At 37.4% G+C, this 15981-nt stretch overlaps 1 protein-coding gene across 2 annotated transcripts in view; it reads right to left on the minus strand.

Moving 5' to 3' along the window:
- Positions 1-15981, minus strand: part of VCL (vinculin) — a 109434-nt gene that overhangs the window by 63422 nt on the left and 30031 nt on the right. For both annotated transcript variants that reach the window (XM_036438187.2, XM_036438188.2), the window contains exon 2: positions 4988-5058. In XM_036438187.2, coding sequence (XP_036294080.1) covers positions 4988-5058 — 71 coding nt within the window. The remainder of the gene's footprint in view (positions 1-4987; positions 5059-15981) is intronic.

Here is a 15981-nt window from a genome sequence, read left to right on the forward strand (position 1 = left end):
CTCTATACATCCACAAGCAACACACTCAAGGGGCAGACTCAGTGAGCAACAAAACCCCAATAAAGCAAGTCCTGCTCCATAGGGGTGACTCCTGCATAACTTTTCTTCCACTGTAGTTGCAGCTGGTCCTCACAGCCAATTGGCCAGGAGATCAATTCCTCTCAGTGACACCAACAGCAATCAAGTTTCAACTTCAAGACTGTACACACAGCCTACACAAGAACACACCTAGAGTACCCAGCTCAGGTGACTGGGGAGGCTGAGCCATTGGGCCTTACAGGACACCTACTACACAAGGCCACCCTACTAATTCCAGGAGGCATGACAGCTCTACCTAATATAGAAACCAACAGGGAAGCAGCCAAAATGCAGAGACAAAGAAACATGTCAAAAATGAAAAAGAAAAAAAAAATGGAAGCAAACAAACTATTGGATACATAATTTAAAACAATAATTACAAGGTTACTCAAGAATCTCAATGAGAGCTTTAAGGAACTTAGTGAAACTTTCAAGGATGTTACTGAGAATGTCAAAGACATGAAAAAGGACCAGTCAGAAATTAAGTATAAATTATCTAAAATAAAGAATAATTTACAAGGATTCAACAGTAGAGTAGATTTTGAAAATCAAATAAGTGTTTTTTGCTTCTTCTGGAATACAAAGAAGCAAAAAACACTCAAAAAGAGCAAAAAAGAAAAGCAAATCCAAAAATATGAAGATAGTATAAGGAGCCTCTAGGACAACTTTAAGTGTACCAACATTCACATTATAGGGGTACTATAGAAGGAGAAAAGAGAGAGCAAGATATTTAAAGAAGTAATGACAGAAAACTTTCCCTATCTGCTGAAAGAAATATGCTTACAAGTCCACAAAGCACAGAAAGTCCCAAACAAGAGGAACCCAAAGAAGACCACACCAAGACACATCATAATTAAAATGCCAAGGGCTGCCGAAACCGGTTTGGCTCAGTGGATAGAGTGTCGGCCTGCAGACTGAAAGGTCCGAGGTTCGATTCCAGTTAAGGGCATGTACCTTGGTTGCAGGCACATCCCCAGTGCGGGGTATGCAAGAGGCAGCTGATCAATGATTCTCTCTCATCGATGTTTCTAACTCTCTATCCCTCTCTCTTCCCCTCTATGAAAAATCAATAAAATATATATTAAATAAATAAATAAATAAATAAATAAATAAATAAATAAAATAAAATGCCAAGGGCTAAAGACAGAGAGACTCTTAAAAGCAGCAAGAGAAAAGCTGTTAGTTACCTACAAGGGAACACCTATACAACTGTCAGCTGATTTCTCAACAGAAATGTTGCAGGCCAGAAGGGAGTGGCAAGAAATACACAAAGTCATGAATAGCAAGGACCTATTACAACCAACATTACTCTATCCAGCAAAACTATCATTTAGAATTAAAGGTCAAAGAGCTTCACAGACAAGAAAAAGCTAAAGAAGTTCATTACCACTAACCCAAGTATTACATGAAATGTTGAAGGGTATTCTTTAAGAAGAGAAAGAAGAAACAAAGATTTAAAAAATGAACACTTTTGCCGAAGCCGGTTTGGTTCAGTGGTAGAGCATCGGTCTGTGGACTGAAAGGTCCCAGGTTTGATTCTGGGCAAGCGCCTATGTGCTTCTCCCTGTGTATAACCCTCTTTCTTCTTCCCAGAGGTACCACTGCTCTGACTTTTATGATCATTTTTCCTTACTTATCTTTATCATTTTACCAAATAAACAGATATCGGTAACAAATAAATAAACATGCCAATTTATTTCTACAATGTCTCTGAACTTGAAACAAATGGAACCTAACTATCTTGCTATCAATAATTCATTCATATCTCTCAATTGTACATTGGTTGCGGGCACATCCCCGGTAGGGGTGTGCAAGAGGCAGCTGGTCGATGTTTCTCTCTCATTGATGTTTCTAGCTCTCTATCTCTCTCCCTTCCTCTCTGTAAAAAATCAATAAAAAAAAATATTTAAAAAAATGAACACTTTTTATAAGAACAACAAATACATATCTATCAACAACTGAATCTATAAATCAAAATAAACAAAAAATAAATACATTTCAAAAATAAAATAAACGACTAAGAAATCTAATGACCAAAATAAACTGGAGAACAAAATAGAATCAGAGGCATGGAACTATGGAACAGACTGACAAATCTCAGAAGCAAGGGAGGAGTGGGGCAGGAAAAGATTAGCCAAAGATCTTACATGCATATATGCATTATCTATGGACACAAACAATAGGGTAGTGAAGTCCTGGGGCTGGGTGGGAACTGGGTGGAGAGGGGCAAGGAGGGGTGGGGGGAAAGTGGGATAGCTACAACACCCTCAATAATAAAGATTTTTTAAAAATAAAGAAAATAAATAAATTACCAATTACCAGCATAAGGGATTGGTGTCCTAGCTACCATCAAGGGTGATCAATTTGTTTTGTTTTAAAATTATATAGCTTTTAAAAGATGTTATCACAATTAGGTACACTCCTTAATTTTTCTAAGTTCCCAAAGAAGCCTCTGAGAGTACATTACATATTTCACAGGTATATCTCTGGGAGTGAGCAGAAATGAGTTTACTAAAGAAATTCATTTACTAATCAAATGATATTCAGATTTGAATATCAAGGTTGAAAGAACTTTCTGTGGAATCATCTAGTCCAACCACCCATCTGACATTAAAATCCCCTGTAGACTCTCTCACCATGCTCTATACCTTTCAGGGAGTGATACGCAAATGGGTACAACCTGGGGCTGTGAAAGTTTAATTATAATATGTTCACTGACAGCATAGGATTCCTCTTAATATCACTATTCTGATGCAATGGCACTTAACCAAAGTACGCTCACATTGATTAGAGCTAGAAGAAACATTGGAAGTCACCAAGGTCAATGCAAGCAAGTAAAAAAAGATTCCTCCCCCCCAAAAAAAGATACTCCCACAAAACAGGTCCTACAAAAAAAAAAAAAAAAAAAAAAAAAAAAAAAGATGCTTCTAGTACCTTTGACACATGGACATTTTGCAGAATTAATAGAAACATAGTTCTGAAGAAACACCCACTTAAGTTAGAAATATGAAGACATCCATAATGGTGAAAATTTGCATCTGTTTAATTAAAATAATAGACCATAAGGAGGATAAAAATAAACACATCTCACTTTAAAACTGTGATGTATAACATTTATAGAGAAAAAATACCCAAAACATATGTATAATATAATAATTATTTTAAAAAAACAACAACCACCCAACACTGTAAGTCAACACTACAAATCAAAACAATTCAACACTATAAGTCAAAACAACTCAACACTATAAGTCAAGAAATAGAACATTATTACTATCTTAGAAGCGCCTATGTGCTTCTCCCTGTGTATAACCCTCTTTCTTCTTCCCAGAGGTACCACTGCTCTGACTTTTATGATCATTTTTCCTTACTTATCTTTATCATTTTACCAAATAAACAGATATCGGTAACAAATAAATAAACATGCCAATTTATTTCTACAATGTCTCTGAACTTGAAACAAATGGAACCTAACTATCTTGCTATCAATAATTCATTCATATCTCTCAATTGTTTTTGAGATTCATTTACTCTTTTATTCTACTTGAGGTGAAATTAATTTAACATAAAGTCAATCACTTTAAAGGGAAAAATTCCTATCCCTTTATTACTGATTAATATTTCAATTTGTGACTATGCCATGATTGTTTTTATCCATTCAACTGTAGACAGACCAAAAGGGTCATCATAAACACTGTCAATATAAATATATTTTTGTATATGATCCTAGTGTGCATGGGCTTCTCTAGGGAACATACCTGAGAGTAGAATTTCTATCTTCTACCAAACTTCTTTCTCAAAGTGTCTGTACCAATTTACATTCCCAAGAGCAGTATATAGGAGATCCAATTGCTCCACATCCTCATCAACAACTGATATTATCTGACTTCCTTTTTTGTAACTGAATACTTATCTCATTCTTATTGACTCACAGAGGCTCTACTTTTTAAAAAAATTGTTATGGAACCTGGCCAGTGTAGCTCAGTTGGTTGGGCGTTGTCCTATATATCAAAAGGTTGCCGGTTCAATTCCCAGTCAGGGTACATGCCTAGGTTGTGGGGCTCGACCTCCAATCAATCTCTCATATCAATGTTTCTCTCTCTCTCTCCTTCTCTCTTCCTCTTTCTCTAAAAATCAATTTTAAATCTTTTGGAAAAAAATAAAATAATAAAAAACTGTTATGCATCAACCTTTACTTTTACTTAGGACTTGACTGCCATTTAGAACAAAGCCATTAATCAAACTCAATATACCATAAGGAAGAACCTGGGAAGTTTTAACTAATCAAAAGTTAGTATCTCTGCTTTTATGCAGGATAGGCCAAAATGTCTGAAAATTATTTGTATGAGAATTAGGTGATATGTAAATATAACAAATTTAAAATGCAAAGGTGTTCAGTATATAATTCAGGCTTATTATGTATGCTAAGATTAGAATATTTCTGAATCCTTTTTGTTCTAGAAAACAATACTCAGAAGCCATGATTTTATTAAAAATAATTATGTTGCCCTAGCCAGGTAGCTCAGTTGGTTAGAGCATTGTTCTGATATGCCAAGGTTGTGGTACAATCTCCAATCAGGGCACATATAACAATCAAACAATGAAGACATAAATGAGCAAAAATGAGTGGAACAACAAATATCTACCTAACTATTTATCTCTCAAATAAAAATAATTAAAAATAAACCTCAAATACAGTGGTCTTGAAAAATAATAATAATGTTTAAAATGCCTAACACAAATGAATAAAATCAGCAGTAGAAAACCTAAATGTTAAAAGATGAAAAATTGAAATTTCAATTTTAAACACAGTTTATATTATTTTAAAGGTTGCTCCTTGAACAGTTACTTTTCTTTCCTAAGAACAGGATTATTATTCTTATCAACAAAAAAAAAATATTTTACTCACTTAATAAATGCTGGTGGCATATCTCTCTTCAAAATCTGATCCTCAGTGGTTTGAACAGTCTCTTTCCCAACCTAGAGAGGAAGAAGAGTCACAATATAAATATGAATTCTTAGACTTTAAAAACTTTTAGTAAACCATATTTAAAACATATACTTTATAATAATTAAATTCAAAGAAAATTTCAGAATATTTTACAATTATCAAGATTTCTCCCATCTATGCTTCCACAACACACTTGGATAACAATCTGAAGTACAAAATAATGCATTAACCCTTCTCTAGATTAATTACTTAGAAGGCATCATTGACCACAGAGGAAAAATATTAATTGAAATATATATGTGTGATGTGTGCATGTTTAACTGACAAACTGCTTTGTTTCTAAAAAAGCACACGAAGTACCTGAATCAAGGTGGGTATGCTAATTTGTTTATAGAGGGGAAAAATTATTGAATTGGGAAAAATAAGTGATGGAATTATGACTCTGAAATTAGAAACCAAACATATGAAAATACACTACTTAACTAGTAATCTGCACATTTTCCCCCCTAATTCTTTTTAAGGTCAACTTAAAAAGAAAAAAATATATAATGCTAAATGCTGCAATGGAATAGTTTTACATCCTAATGATGAAAAAATAAAATGGTATATTCTCTTTAACAATCATTTGTTAGTGTGTGTTAAGAAATATAAAAAATATCATATCTGGGAGTTCCACTTATGAGAATATACCCTATAAGTAATAATATCAAATATGGTAATAACAATATTCACAAAAGTATTCATTATCATGTTAGTTATGAAAGCCTAAGTGTTTTTAAAATAACTTATCCAACAACAAGGAATACTTAAGTAAATTAAGATATATCTTTAGATTGAGTACTATGGGGTTATTAAAACAATGGTTATAAAGACTAAGCACTATGGGAAAATTTTTGTCATTATATTTCATTTAAAAAGAAGAATAAAAAATAATACACTGTGAACAAAACAAACCAAAAATGCCATATGTATAAAGCAAAACAGTGAAAGAGTATAAAATATGTTACCAGTGTTTTTATTAATTCTTGTGAAACTTTTGAGTGAATTTGCATCTATATTTCCTGTTTTCTAATTTTCTGGAATGTGAATGTAGACTTTTTTAGTTTAAAAACTAATACCAATCACTGGTGTGGCTCAGTTGGATGAGAGGCGTTCTATGCACAGAGATGTTGACAATTCAATCCCAGGTCACATGCCTGGGGTTGGGCTAAGTCCCCAGTGGGGAGGGGTTGGTGAGGGGGTGGGGGGCTGCTAGAGGCAGCTGATCAATGTTTCTTTCTCATTGGTGTTTCTCTCCCTCTCCCTTCCTCTCTCTTTCAAATCAATTTTTTTTAAAACCGTAAAAATTTAAACTAATATTAAAATGTTATTCGGGGTTTCTTAGATACAAATATTTTCTACCTAATAATTTTAGAATTTATCTGTCATTTTATTTAAATCATCTAAATGATAAAGGCCAAAAATTTAAAAATATTGAAATATTAAAATATTGAAAGTCGCACTAACCAGATTGTGTGTCTGTGCATATGTATTTATTATACCACAAATGATAGACATACTTACCTTCTTCAAAACTATTCCTATGTAAGGCTTAGATGTAAATTTCCCTTTCACTATATCACATATACTTTACAGTTTAATATAGTGAATGGTGAAATTCACCAATTCTATTAATATAAAGCTACCTAAGAATGTTAAATCATAAATATAAACCCCACTTTAATGCAGAAATCAGTAAAATTTTATAAACTCAGAATGGAAAGTATCTCAATCCCACTACTTAACTTTTGATTGAATTTAAAGATGAAAATGAATAAGAAAAATCCCTAAAAACACAGTAAAGCAGCTGAAGGCAATAACACAATAAACTATTCTCAGAGAATACAAGTCATGCATAAGTTAATAAATACAAGATTTTTCTCTCAAGTTAATAGCTAAGAAAGAGCAACACACATTATACTGTGTAAGAGCCAGTGCTTTTGTAGACAATAGACTGTCTGTATGCAAATAAAAGCCTTTTAAATCAGCAGCTGGTTTGGTAGAGTTTTTCAGATCAAAACATGACAGAATATTTCCAGATGTATTGTTCACTATATTTCCCGACTAAAATCAACCATTCAAAAAGCTGTGGGCCACTGGCTTCTCTGCTTTTTGGCTAAGATCAAGTATAGTAAAAAGCTGTGGGCCATGGTATCATGAAGTAAAAGATGATGTTCAGAAACAATCACTAGCTCACACTAAGTTATATATAAAAGGCCTAGAAGGAGATTCACATTTAGATACATGGAGAGTCCTTTTATTTTAGACACACACATACACCGAGAGAGTAGGAGTAGACAGCGAGTACAAAGGTAAATAAATAAATAAATAAACAAGATCATTCCAGATAATAAGGATGACACGATAGAGTAGAGTAGAGGAAGCCTACTTTAGAAAGAATAGACAAAGGCGGCTTCTCTGAAGAAGTAACATTGGAGTTGAGGCTTTGAAGCTGAGAAGGAACCACACATGCAGAACTTAAAAAGAACAGTCCAGACGCAAAAAAAAAAAAAAAAAAAAAAAGCCCTATGGAAGGAAAGTTTGGATATATTTAAGGAGCCACAGGAGGCCAGTGAGGAGGAAGGGGTGGTGGCGAGGTTGGGTAAGAAGGCAAGGCTAGATAGATCACAAAGAGGCCTTTCGGCCAGGTTCGGGTGTTTGGAATATTTTCTAAGCACAAGAGGAAGCAGAGGTGCTAAAGGAGAGGTTGGCATGATCTGACTTTTCTTTCCAAATGGCCATTTTCCTTGTTGCATGGACAAGTGATCTTAGCAGGCACGGGGAAGCAGGGTGACCAGTTAGGAAGCTATTGTAATCATCCAGGAGAGAGACGACAGTGACTTAAAACAAGACTTGAAAGTGAAAATGGAGAATTACTTCTTTGGGAAGCAGACCGAATATTAATAGGACTTGTTCTTGGACAGACTGGAGGTAAGGGTTGGGAGCAGACTGAGGGAAAGAAATAAAAAGCTCTTGATAAATCATATACCAGGCAGAACAGTTAAGACAAATATTCTGACCCCAGTAAAGGTAATTACTAAGGAATTAATTTAATTTAATTACTTTTTTTTAAAATTATCCTTATTTTTGAAAGTATTACAGATGTCCCCTTTTCTCACTCATTGACCCTTCCACCCCACTCCCCACTTCCCAGGTCTTCCCAGCACTATTGTCTGTGTCCATGGATTATACATATAAGTTCTTTGGTTTTATTTAATTACTTTATGTCTCTCTTATAAGAGTGATGGTAAGTGAGAAATAGAAATAGATAATAAAAAGATACTCAAGTGATGGGCTCTAAATCTGATTTAGTATTCTAGGTTGCATTCATACTTACAGTGAAAGTATCCACAAACACTCTCATTTCAATATACTCAGCCTAGAATAGGTCAGGTACAATGAATGGGCCAGGTTTCAAGGCACAACACATAAAACATGACTATGTAGAATGACTGCCATTTTCACTTGGGGAGTTAATTTTTGGCAATGCTATCCAACAGGACTTTCTGTTGTGATGGGAATGTTCTACTTAAACTGTGCTGCCCACTACAGTAGCCATTAGCCACCGGTAGCTATTGAACACTTGAAATGTGGCTAGTGCAACTGTGAAACTGAATTATTACTTTTATTTAATTTTAATTTTTTTAAATTAAACTGCATTCTTTTATGCAGTTTTAAGTTCACAGCAAAACTGAATGGAAGATACAGAGATTTCCTTACTTTTTGCCCCCCTCCATCAAAAGCCTCCGCATTAACATCCTCCACCAGAGTGGTATTTGTTACAATTGATGAATCTAACAGCGACACAGCATAATCAGCCAAGTTCATAGCTAACATTACGGTTCACTGTTGGTATTGTATATTCTAGGTGTTTGACAAATATCTAATGACATGTATCCACCATTATGGTACCATACAGAGAATTGCCCTAAGAATCCTGTGCTCTGCCTATTCACCCCTCCCTGCCCCCAAACCCCTGGCAACCCAATGATATTTTTACTGTCTCCATAGTTTTGCCTTTTCCAGAATGCCATATAATTGATCATACAGTATGCAGCCTTTTCAGATTGGCTTCTTTCAATTAGTTTTCACTTAAATTGCTATTTGTGGCTGGAGGCTACCATACTGGACAGCTCAGGTCTATGGGACTTTGTCTCCTAAAAGTGATCTTCCTGCCTCCAGACCCCTCCTCCTTCTAATGTACTCCTCACACCGCTGCTAGATTATCCTTCATTTTTGCCTTTGCTATGTAGTATCTTCACACACACAAAAAGCGGGGGGGGGGGGGGGGGGGGGGGGGGGGGCGCGCAGGGGGGTAGAGAGCTGGGCCTGGAAAGGTTAAAGTTGCCAGGCAGAGGAGAGAGAGACCAGACAGCCCAGGCAGAAAGAGGAACACAGGCAAAGGCTCCGGTGGTTTAAGCATGTGAATGACTCGACAAGAAAGACAGGCAGGTGTGGCTTCCGCAGAGCACCGGGCTGGAAAGGACACCCTGACTCAGCTGAATGCCAAGTCAAGGCAGAGAGAATTATATAACCTAACATGCCCATTTACTCAAAAGTTATCATCCTCTGCCCTAGTTCTTTCCAAATCAGTGTTCACTCGCTGAAGTACCGAGTCAAGAACTTCCAAATAAGCCGGATTCTAAAAATATGCAGGACCAGAAAGGTTCTCCTTATTGTGAAGGACGGCAAGCCCGTCTAGGAGAGCCAGAGAGGAAGCTGCCCGCTTCTCAGCCATCAGCCAGCTCTCAGGAAACACACTGTCCTCCGCTCTCCCCACACCGTCAGAAATCAGCGCCCGTCTCTTCCAAAGAGAAGGAAAAGAACACTTAAAAGGGATTAACTCACAAAATGCTCTTTCTTAGAGAGCGGGACTCTTCATGGCTTGTGGAAGGACATTATTCCTGGAGGTCAGCCTCAGGGTGGGGAAGCATGCGATTCCTAAAATAGGCTACAACTCTGCAAACGAGCAGGTCAGTTATAATCTTCACAAATGATTCTCAACCTGTAGAGCACCAGGTAATTAAAACGCTTGGCTGGCCAAGCCAAATGCTTTTGCTACACACATGTTAAGAGCACATGGATGGGAATTTGGTGATTTGGTTTCTAGGTCTGGCCAAATTAATAAACAGCAACGGGACTGTAAATAAATCATGTAATCAGTCAAACATTTCTTCTATACTATGTGATCTCTTTAGGTGTTGTCTCATTTATCTACTGTGAGTGGACCAAGTTTTATTTAGCTCTCTGATAAATAAATTTCACCTTTAAATTTATCTTTTCACCCAGGCAGGTGTGGCTCAGTTGGCTGGAGTATAGTCCTATACAGGGCTCAATCCCTGGTCAGGGCACAACCAACCAATATTTTCTCTCTCTGTCTCTCTCAACATATCCTGATCTGAGGATTAAATAAATAAATTTATCTTTTCTACCTTAAGTCCTCATTTACTACCTCAAATTCTTTTGGGGAACAAGACAAATATAAAATGATTAATAAATGCAAATTTTAAAAGATCTCCCTTCCTATATATTTTATCAATATGTTTTTTGAATGTGAAATTAAACTGAAGTAGATGCCTGATTTTTTTAACCTTAAAATAAAGCTGACACTCTGGGGGGGGGAGGGGGGGGGGGGAGTCTATATGTTAAAGGATTAAAAACAAAAAACAAAAAAACACCAGCCCTGGCCAGTGTGGCTCAGTTGACTGGACGTAGTCCCATGCACGAAAGGTTGCTGATTTGATTCCCCATCAGAGTACATGCCCAGGTTGCCAGCTCCATCCCTGGTGGGGGGTGTGCAGGAGGCAGCTGATAAGATGATTCACCTAGATGTTTCTCTCTCTCTTTCCTCTCTCTCTAAAAAATCAATAAAAATATTTTTGAAACACATACACATACACACACACACACACACACACACACACACACATACACACACACACAGAAAAAAAGAATGACATACAGGTCTTAGTAATATCTAAGTTCTGCGTAAGTTTTCCAGGTCAGCGTTTAAAAATAACCCTTGCAAAATAATCTGACTTTATAGCAGATACATTTTATTTTTTTCCAAACTTTATCCCATTGCTGAAACTCAAATTTCTTGTTTCTATTCACCGCTAAAATTATTTCTCTTTTATTTTCTTCTTCAAAGAATTGCCTCTAACTCTTGCCGCTCAACCCCATTCAATTCAATAAACGGACTAGTGCCAACTATGTGTCCACTAGGTGGTGGGAAGAGAATGAGATAAGAAATAAAGCATCCTTAGACATGAAACTGAAATAATGGCAGTAAGTGAATGAATAAGAGGCCTGGGGGCATTTTTAGGGGCTTGGCAGAGAGCCCTGTTTCCTTTGAAGAGCTCTTACTTTGTTCAGTGGTTAATTTAAATATCTTTTGTTCAATATGTGACTTTAGTTCAAAATTCTATGTGAGAGGCCTTTTGTCTTCTGATGTTGTTGTTACTCCTTTCATCACAGTCTACTAGATTTGATTCAGTGATGTAAAGAGATTTGGTTTCTTTCCAGCAAAAAAAAGCTTGGCTGGTTCGAGTCACAATCCAGACTAAAATTTAGGTTAATATAGATGACTCCCTTAGCTAGACTAAGTGTAAAAAAAACAGAAAGACAAGACACAGCAGGGAAGTGTTACCAATTTATACATATAAGTGGTAACTATAGAGTGTTATATTAAATAGGTGGCAGGGAGATGGTAATCAACAGAAGTTCCCAATGGACAAGAAGATAATGAGAACGTTAAGACTAACTTACAGTTAAAGCTACAGGCCAATTGATTGTGACCGGATAAGGGAATGTCATCCATCTAGCTGTACTCAGTTTGGCTCAAATTAATGTTTCTTATGCCATTAAGTATTAGGCTGATCAATCCATTATACTAAATAGCCATTCTGATATGCATGTGTGTCCAGTAGCATGCCTGGGACATACAAGAATAATGTATATGACCCACCATCAGCAACACTTTTGATGGTTGCCCTGCTGTGATGATGGATTTGTGATCCATCACTCTCTCACTGGTACCTTTTGTGTATCATTCACAGATGGTACACCGAAGACAGGTGTTTAAAAAGCCACATAGCCAGAAAAACTAGGACTCTTAACCTATTCTGATTTCCAACTCATTCACTTAATCAGACACTTATTGAGTGCTTTCTGTGGTAGGCACTGAGTGCAACACTGTGTGATGGGGATACAGAAATAAGTGAGACTCAGTCCTTGCCCTTCATAGACAAGAAAATGCTTAAACAAATCATGTTACACCACAAGTAACACATGCTTAAGAGAGCTGCATGCAAGATTCAGCTCTGCATCAGTGAGGTAGGGGAGTTTCACAGAAGTTACTCTAGGAAGGGTAGTAAGAGCTCTCCACGCCCAGCTGGCATGACTCAGTGGTTGAGAATCAACCAGGAGATCATGGTTCAATTCTCAGGCAGGGAATATGCCTGGGTTGCAGCTTGATTCCCCAGTAGGAGAAAGCCGATCAATGATTCTCTCATCACTGATGTTTCTATCTCTCTCTCCTCCCTTCCTCTCTAAAGATCTCTCCAGAGTAATGGGATTCAAGAAAGAACAGAGAGCTTTCCAGGAGTAAGGCAGCATATGTGAAAGCATGGCCAGTTCAGGGAAGACAGATCCATGTAGCTGGAGAGAAAACCGGAGAAGCAGTAAGGAGCCACATCAAGGAGGGCCTTGTATGCCAGGGCCTTAAGCGTTATTCTCTAAGCAGTGGGAAATCATTTTATTGTTCTAAGCAAAAAATACTATTAGGTTTGCATTTCAACAAGAAAAAAACATGGGGAGGGAGGGTATGTATGGGAGGGGGGGCAATGTTAAAATATGTACACAGATAATAATTTAATAAAAAATGTAAAACAAAAATAAAACCCCAGCAAGAATAGACCAGAGGGAAGAAAACTAGGAGGACAAGTTTACTTGTTAGTTCATTTATTCAATCAACAAATACAAGGTGGGGCAAAGTAGGTTTGTACAATAGTTGTTCATATGGGAAATACAATACAATAATTAATAAATAATAATATAATAATTAACTCCGTGTTTTGTATATGCACAATTATACATCTACTTTTGCCCTACCCTGTATTTATATAACATACCATGCCAGGTATTATAGGCAGTGATGAAGAAAACACACGTGGGCCCTCATTTCAAGGAGCTTAGAGGCAGTGAAAGATAAACTAAAGATGAACTAAAGTAGCAGTATATATGGGTATGAGGGCAGCTGTAAGAGATGCATCTACATGACATTCACTCCATGTGAGGGAGACTCCCAGGCTTCTGACTCAAATGACTTGGTAGTATAGGCAATATAGGAGAGCCAGATCTGAGCATCCTCCCTGCACTGAAAGATCACCGGTTCCATGCCTAGTCAGGGACACGCCCAGGTTGCAGGTTCAGTCCCAATAAGGGTGTGTACCAGAGGTGGCTGATGTTTCTCACATCAATGTTTCTCTCTCTCTCTCTCTCTCTCTCTCTCTCGCTCTCGCTCTCGCTCTCGCTCTCGCTCTCGCTCTCGCTCTCGCTCTTTCACTCCCTCCCTCCCTCCCTCTCTATTCCTCTCTCTCTAAAACCAATTAAAAAAAATTAAAGCCGGAACTGGTTTGGCTCAATGGATAGAGCGTCGGCTTGGGGACTGAAGGGTCCCGGGTTCGATTCCGGTCAAGGGTATGTACCTTGGTTGCGGGCACGTCCCCAGTGGGGGGTGTGCAAGAGGCAGCTGATAGATGACTCTCTCTCATCGATGTTTCTGACTCTCTATCTCTCTCCCTTCCTCTCTGTATAAAATGAATAAAATATATTTAAAAGAAAAAAAATTAAAATAAAGCCGGATCTCAGAGGGAAACTACTTAAGACCTGTGGGATATTTAGATGGAGATAAGTAAATGTTCCTCAGTTTACTTGCCTGGACTAAAGAAATAGAATGGAAAGTAACAAGCAATCAAGTAGTTCTAAAAGCCTTGGACAAAGAATGAAATGGAAACCCAACAGCACCTGGAAGAACAAGCTGGTGAGAAGAGACGAGAAGGAAATGTCTGAGAGAGTGGCAGAGCAATGGCCGAACTCTGTTATGAAAACCAAAGGAACAGGGAGTTAAGAAAGTAAAAGAATAGTCAACAATGTCAAAGGCCAGAGAGGTTAATTATTTCTAGTATATTCACAGCACTGTGCAACCATCATAAATTTTGAACATTTTCATCACTCCAACCCTCCCTATCCCTACCCAGCCCCAGGAAACCACTAAGCTACTTTATATCTCTATAGATTTTATATACATGTAATAATTTATATAAAATCAATATGTGATCTTTAGTGGCTGACTTCTTTCATGTTGAATCATGCATCAGTACAGTGGTTTTTATTGTCAAATACTGTAATATTGCATTGTTTGGTTATACCACAGTTTCTTTATCATTCATCAGTTGATGGATATTTGGATTGTTTCCACTTTTTGGCTTTTATGAATATTGCTGCTATGAACATTACCGTACATGTTTTTGTGTGGATATATGTTTTCATTTCTCTCGGGTTTAAATCTAGGGGTAGAATTACTGGATCATATGGTAAATCTGTTTAACAGCTTGAGGAACTGCCAGACTGTTTTCCATAGAGGCTTAACATTTAACATTTCCACCAGCCATGCAGGAGATTTCCAATTTCTCCACATCCTCAACAACACTCGTTCTTTCTTATATCTTGTTGTTGTTGTTGTTGTTGTTGTTTTTCATTATAGCCATCCCTGTGCAGTGATATCTCACTGTGATTTTGATTTGCACATCACTGAGGGCTAATGGTGAGCATTTTTTCATATGCTTATTGACCATTTGTATATTTTTTTCAGAGAAATGTCTGTTCAGATCCTTAAACTATAGTTTAACTAGGTCATCTGTCTTTTGCAAATATTTTCTCCTAGTCTGTGAGCTGTCTTCTCACTTAGATGGAGTTTCTTATTTTAATCAAGTCCAATTTATTAATTTTTTGTTATACATTAATGCATCCCTTCGTGATGGGGATACTTCCGAGAAATGTCTCATAGGCGATTTCATCATATGCGGACCCTATGCCTTACGGTCCAGGGGTTGGCAAACTCATTAGTCAACAGAGCCAAATATCAACAGGACAACGACTGAAATTTCTTTTCAGAGCCACATTTTTAAAACTTAAACTTCTAACGCCGCTTCTTCAAAATAGACTTGCTCAGGCCGTGGTATTTTGTGGAAGAGCCACGCTCAAGGGGCCAAAGAGCTGCATGTGGCTCGCGAGCCGCAGTTGGATGACCACGGGTATAGCCTATTGCTCTGAGGCTATAAACCTGTACAGCATATTACTGTAATGCATATTATAAGCAACTATAACACGAGATCTGTACATCTAAACATAGAAATATACAATAAAAACACAGTATAAAAGATAAATGCGACCCTGGCCAGTGTGACTCAGTTGGTTGGAGCATATCCTGATAACCAAAAGGTTGCCTGTTCAATTCCCAGTCAAAGCCCATACCTAGATTTTGGTCTCAATCCCCAATGAGATGTGTACAGGCGGCAACTGATGGATGTTTCTCTCATACATGAATGCTTCTCTCTCTCTCTCTCTCTCTCTCTCTCTCTCTCTCTCTCTCTCTCTCTCTCTCTCTCTCTCTCCTCTTCCCCCTCTAAAACAGTAAAGTATATCAGGTGAGGATTAAAAAAATAAGGTAAAAAATGGCACACCTACATACAGCACTCACCATGAATGGAGCTTGCAGGACTGGAAGCTCTGGGTGGGTCAGGATGGAAAGGTGAGAGAATGTGAAGACTTAGGGCATTACTGTGCCCCACTACGGACTTCCCCCTGCCTCCTCCTGACAGGGTAGAATACAGCATCAAAGCTGGCAATGT

Source organism: Pipistrellus kuhlii, unplaced genomic scaffold (genome assembly GCF_014108245.1).
Source record: "Pipistrellus kuhlii isolate mPipKuh1 unplaced genomic scaffold, mPipKuh1.p scaffold_m20_p_15, whole genome shotgun sequence".
NCBI classification, from domain to species: Eukaryota; Metazoa; Chordata; class Mammalia; order Chiroptera; family Vespertilionidae; genus Pipistrellus; species Pipistrellus kuhlii.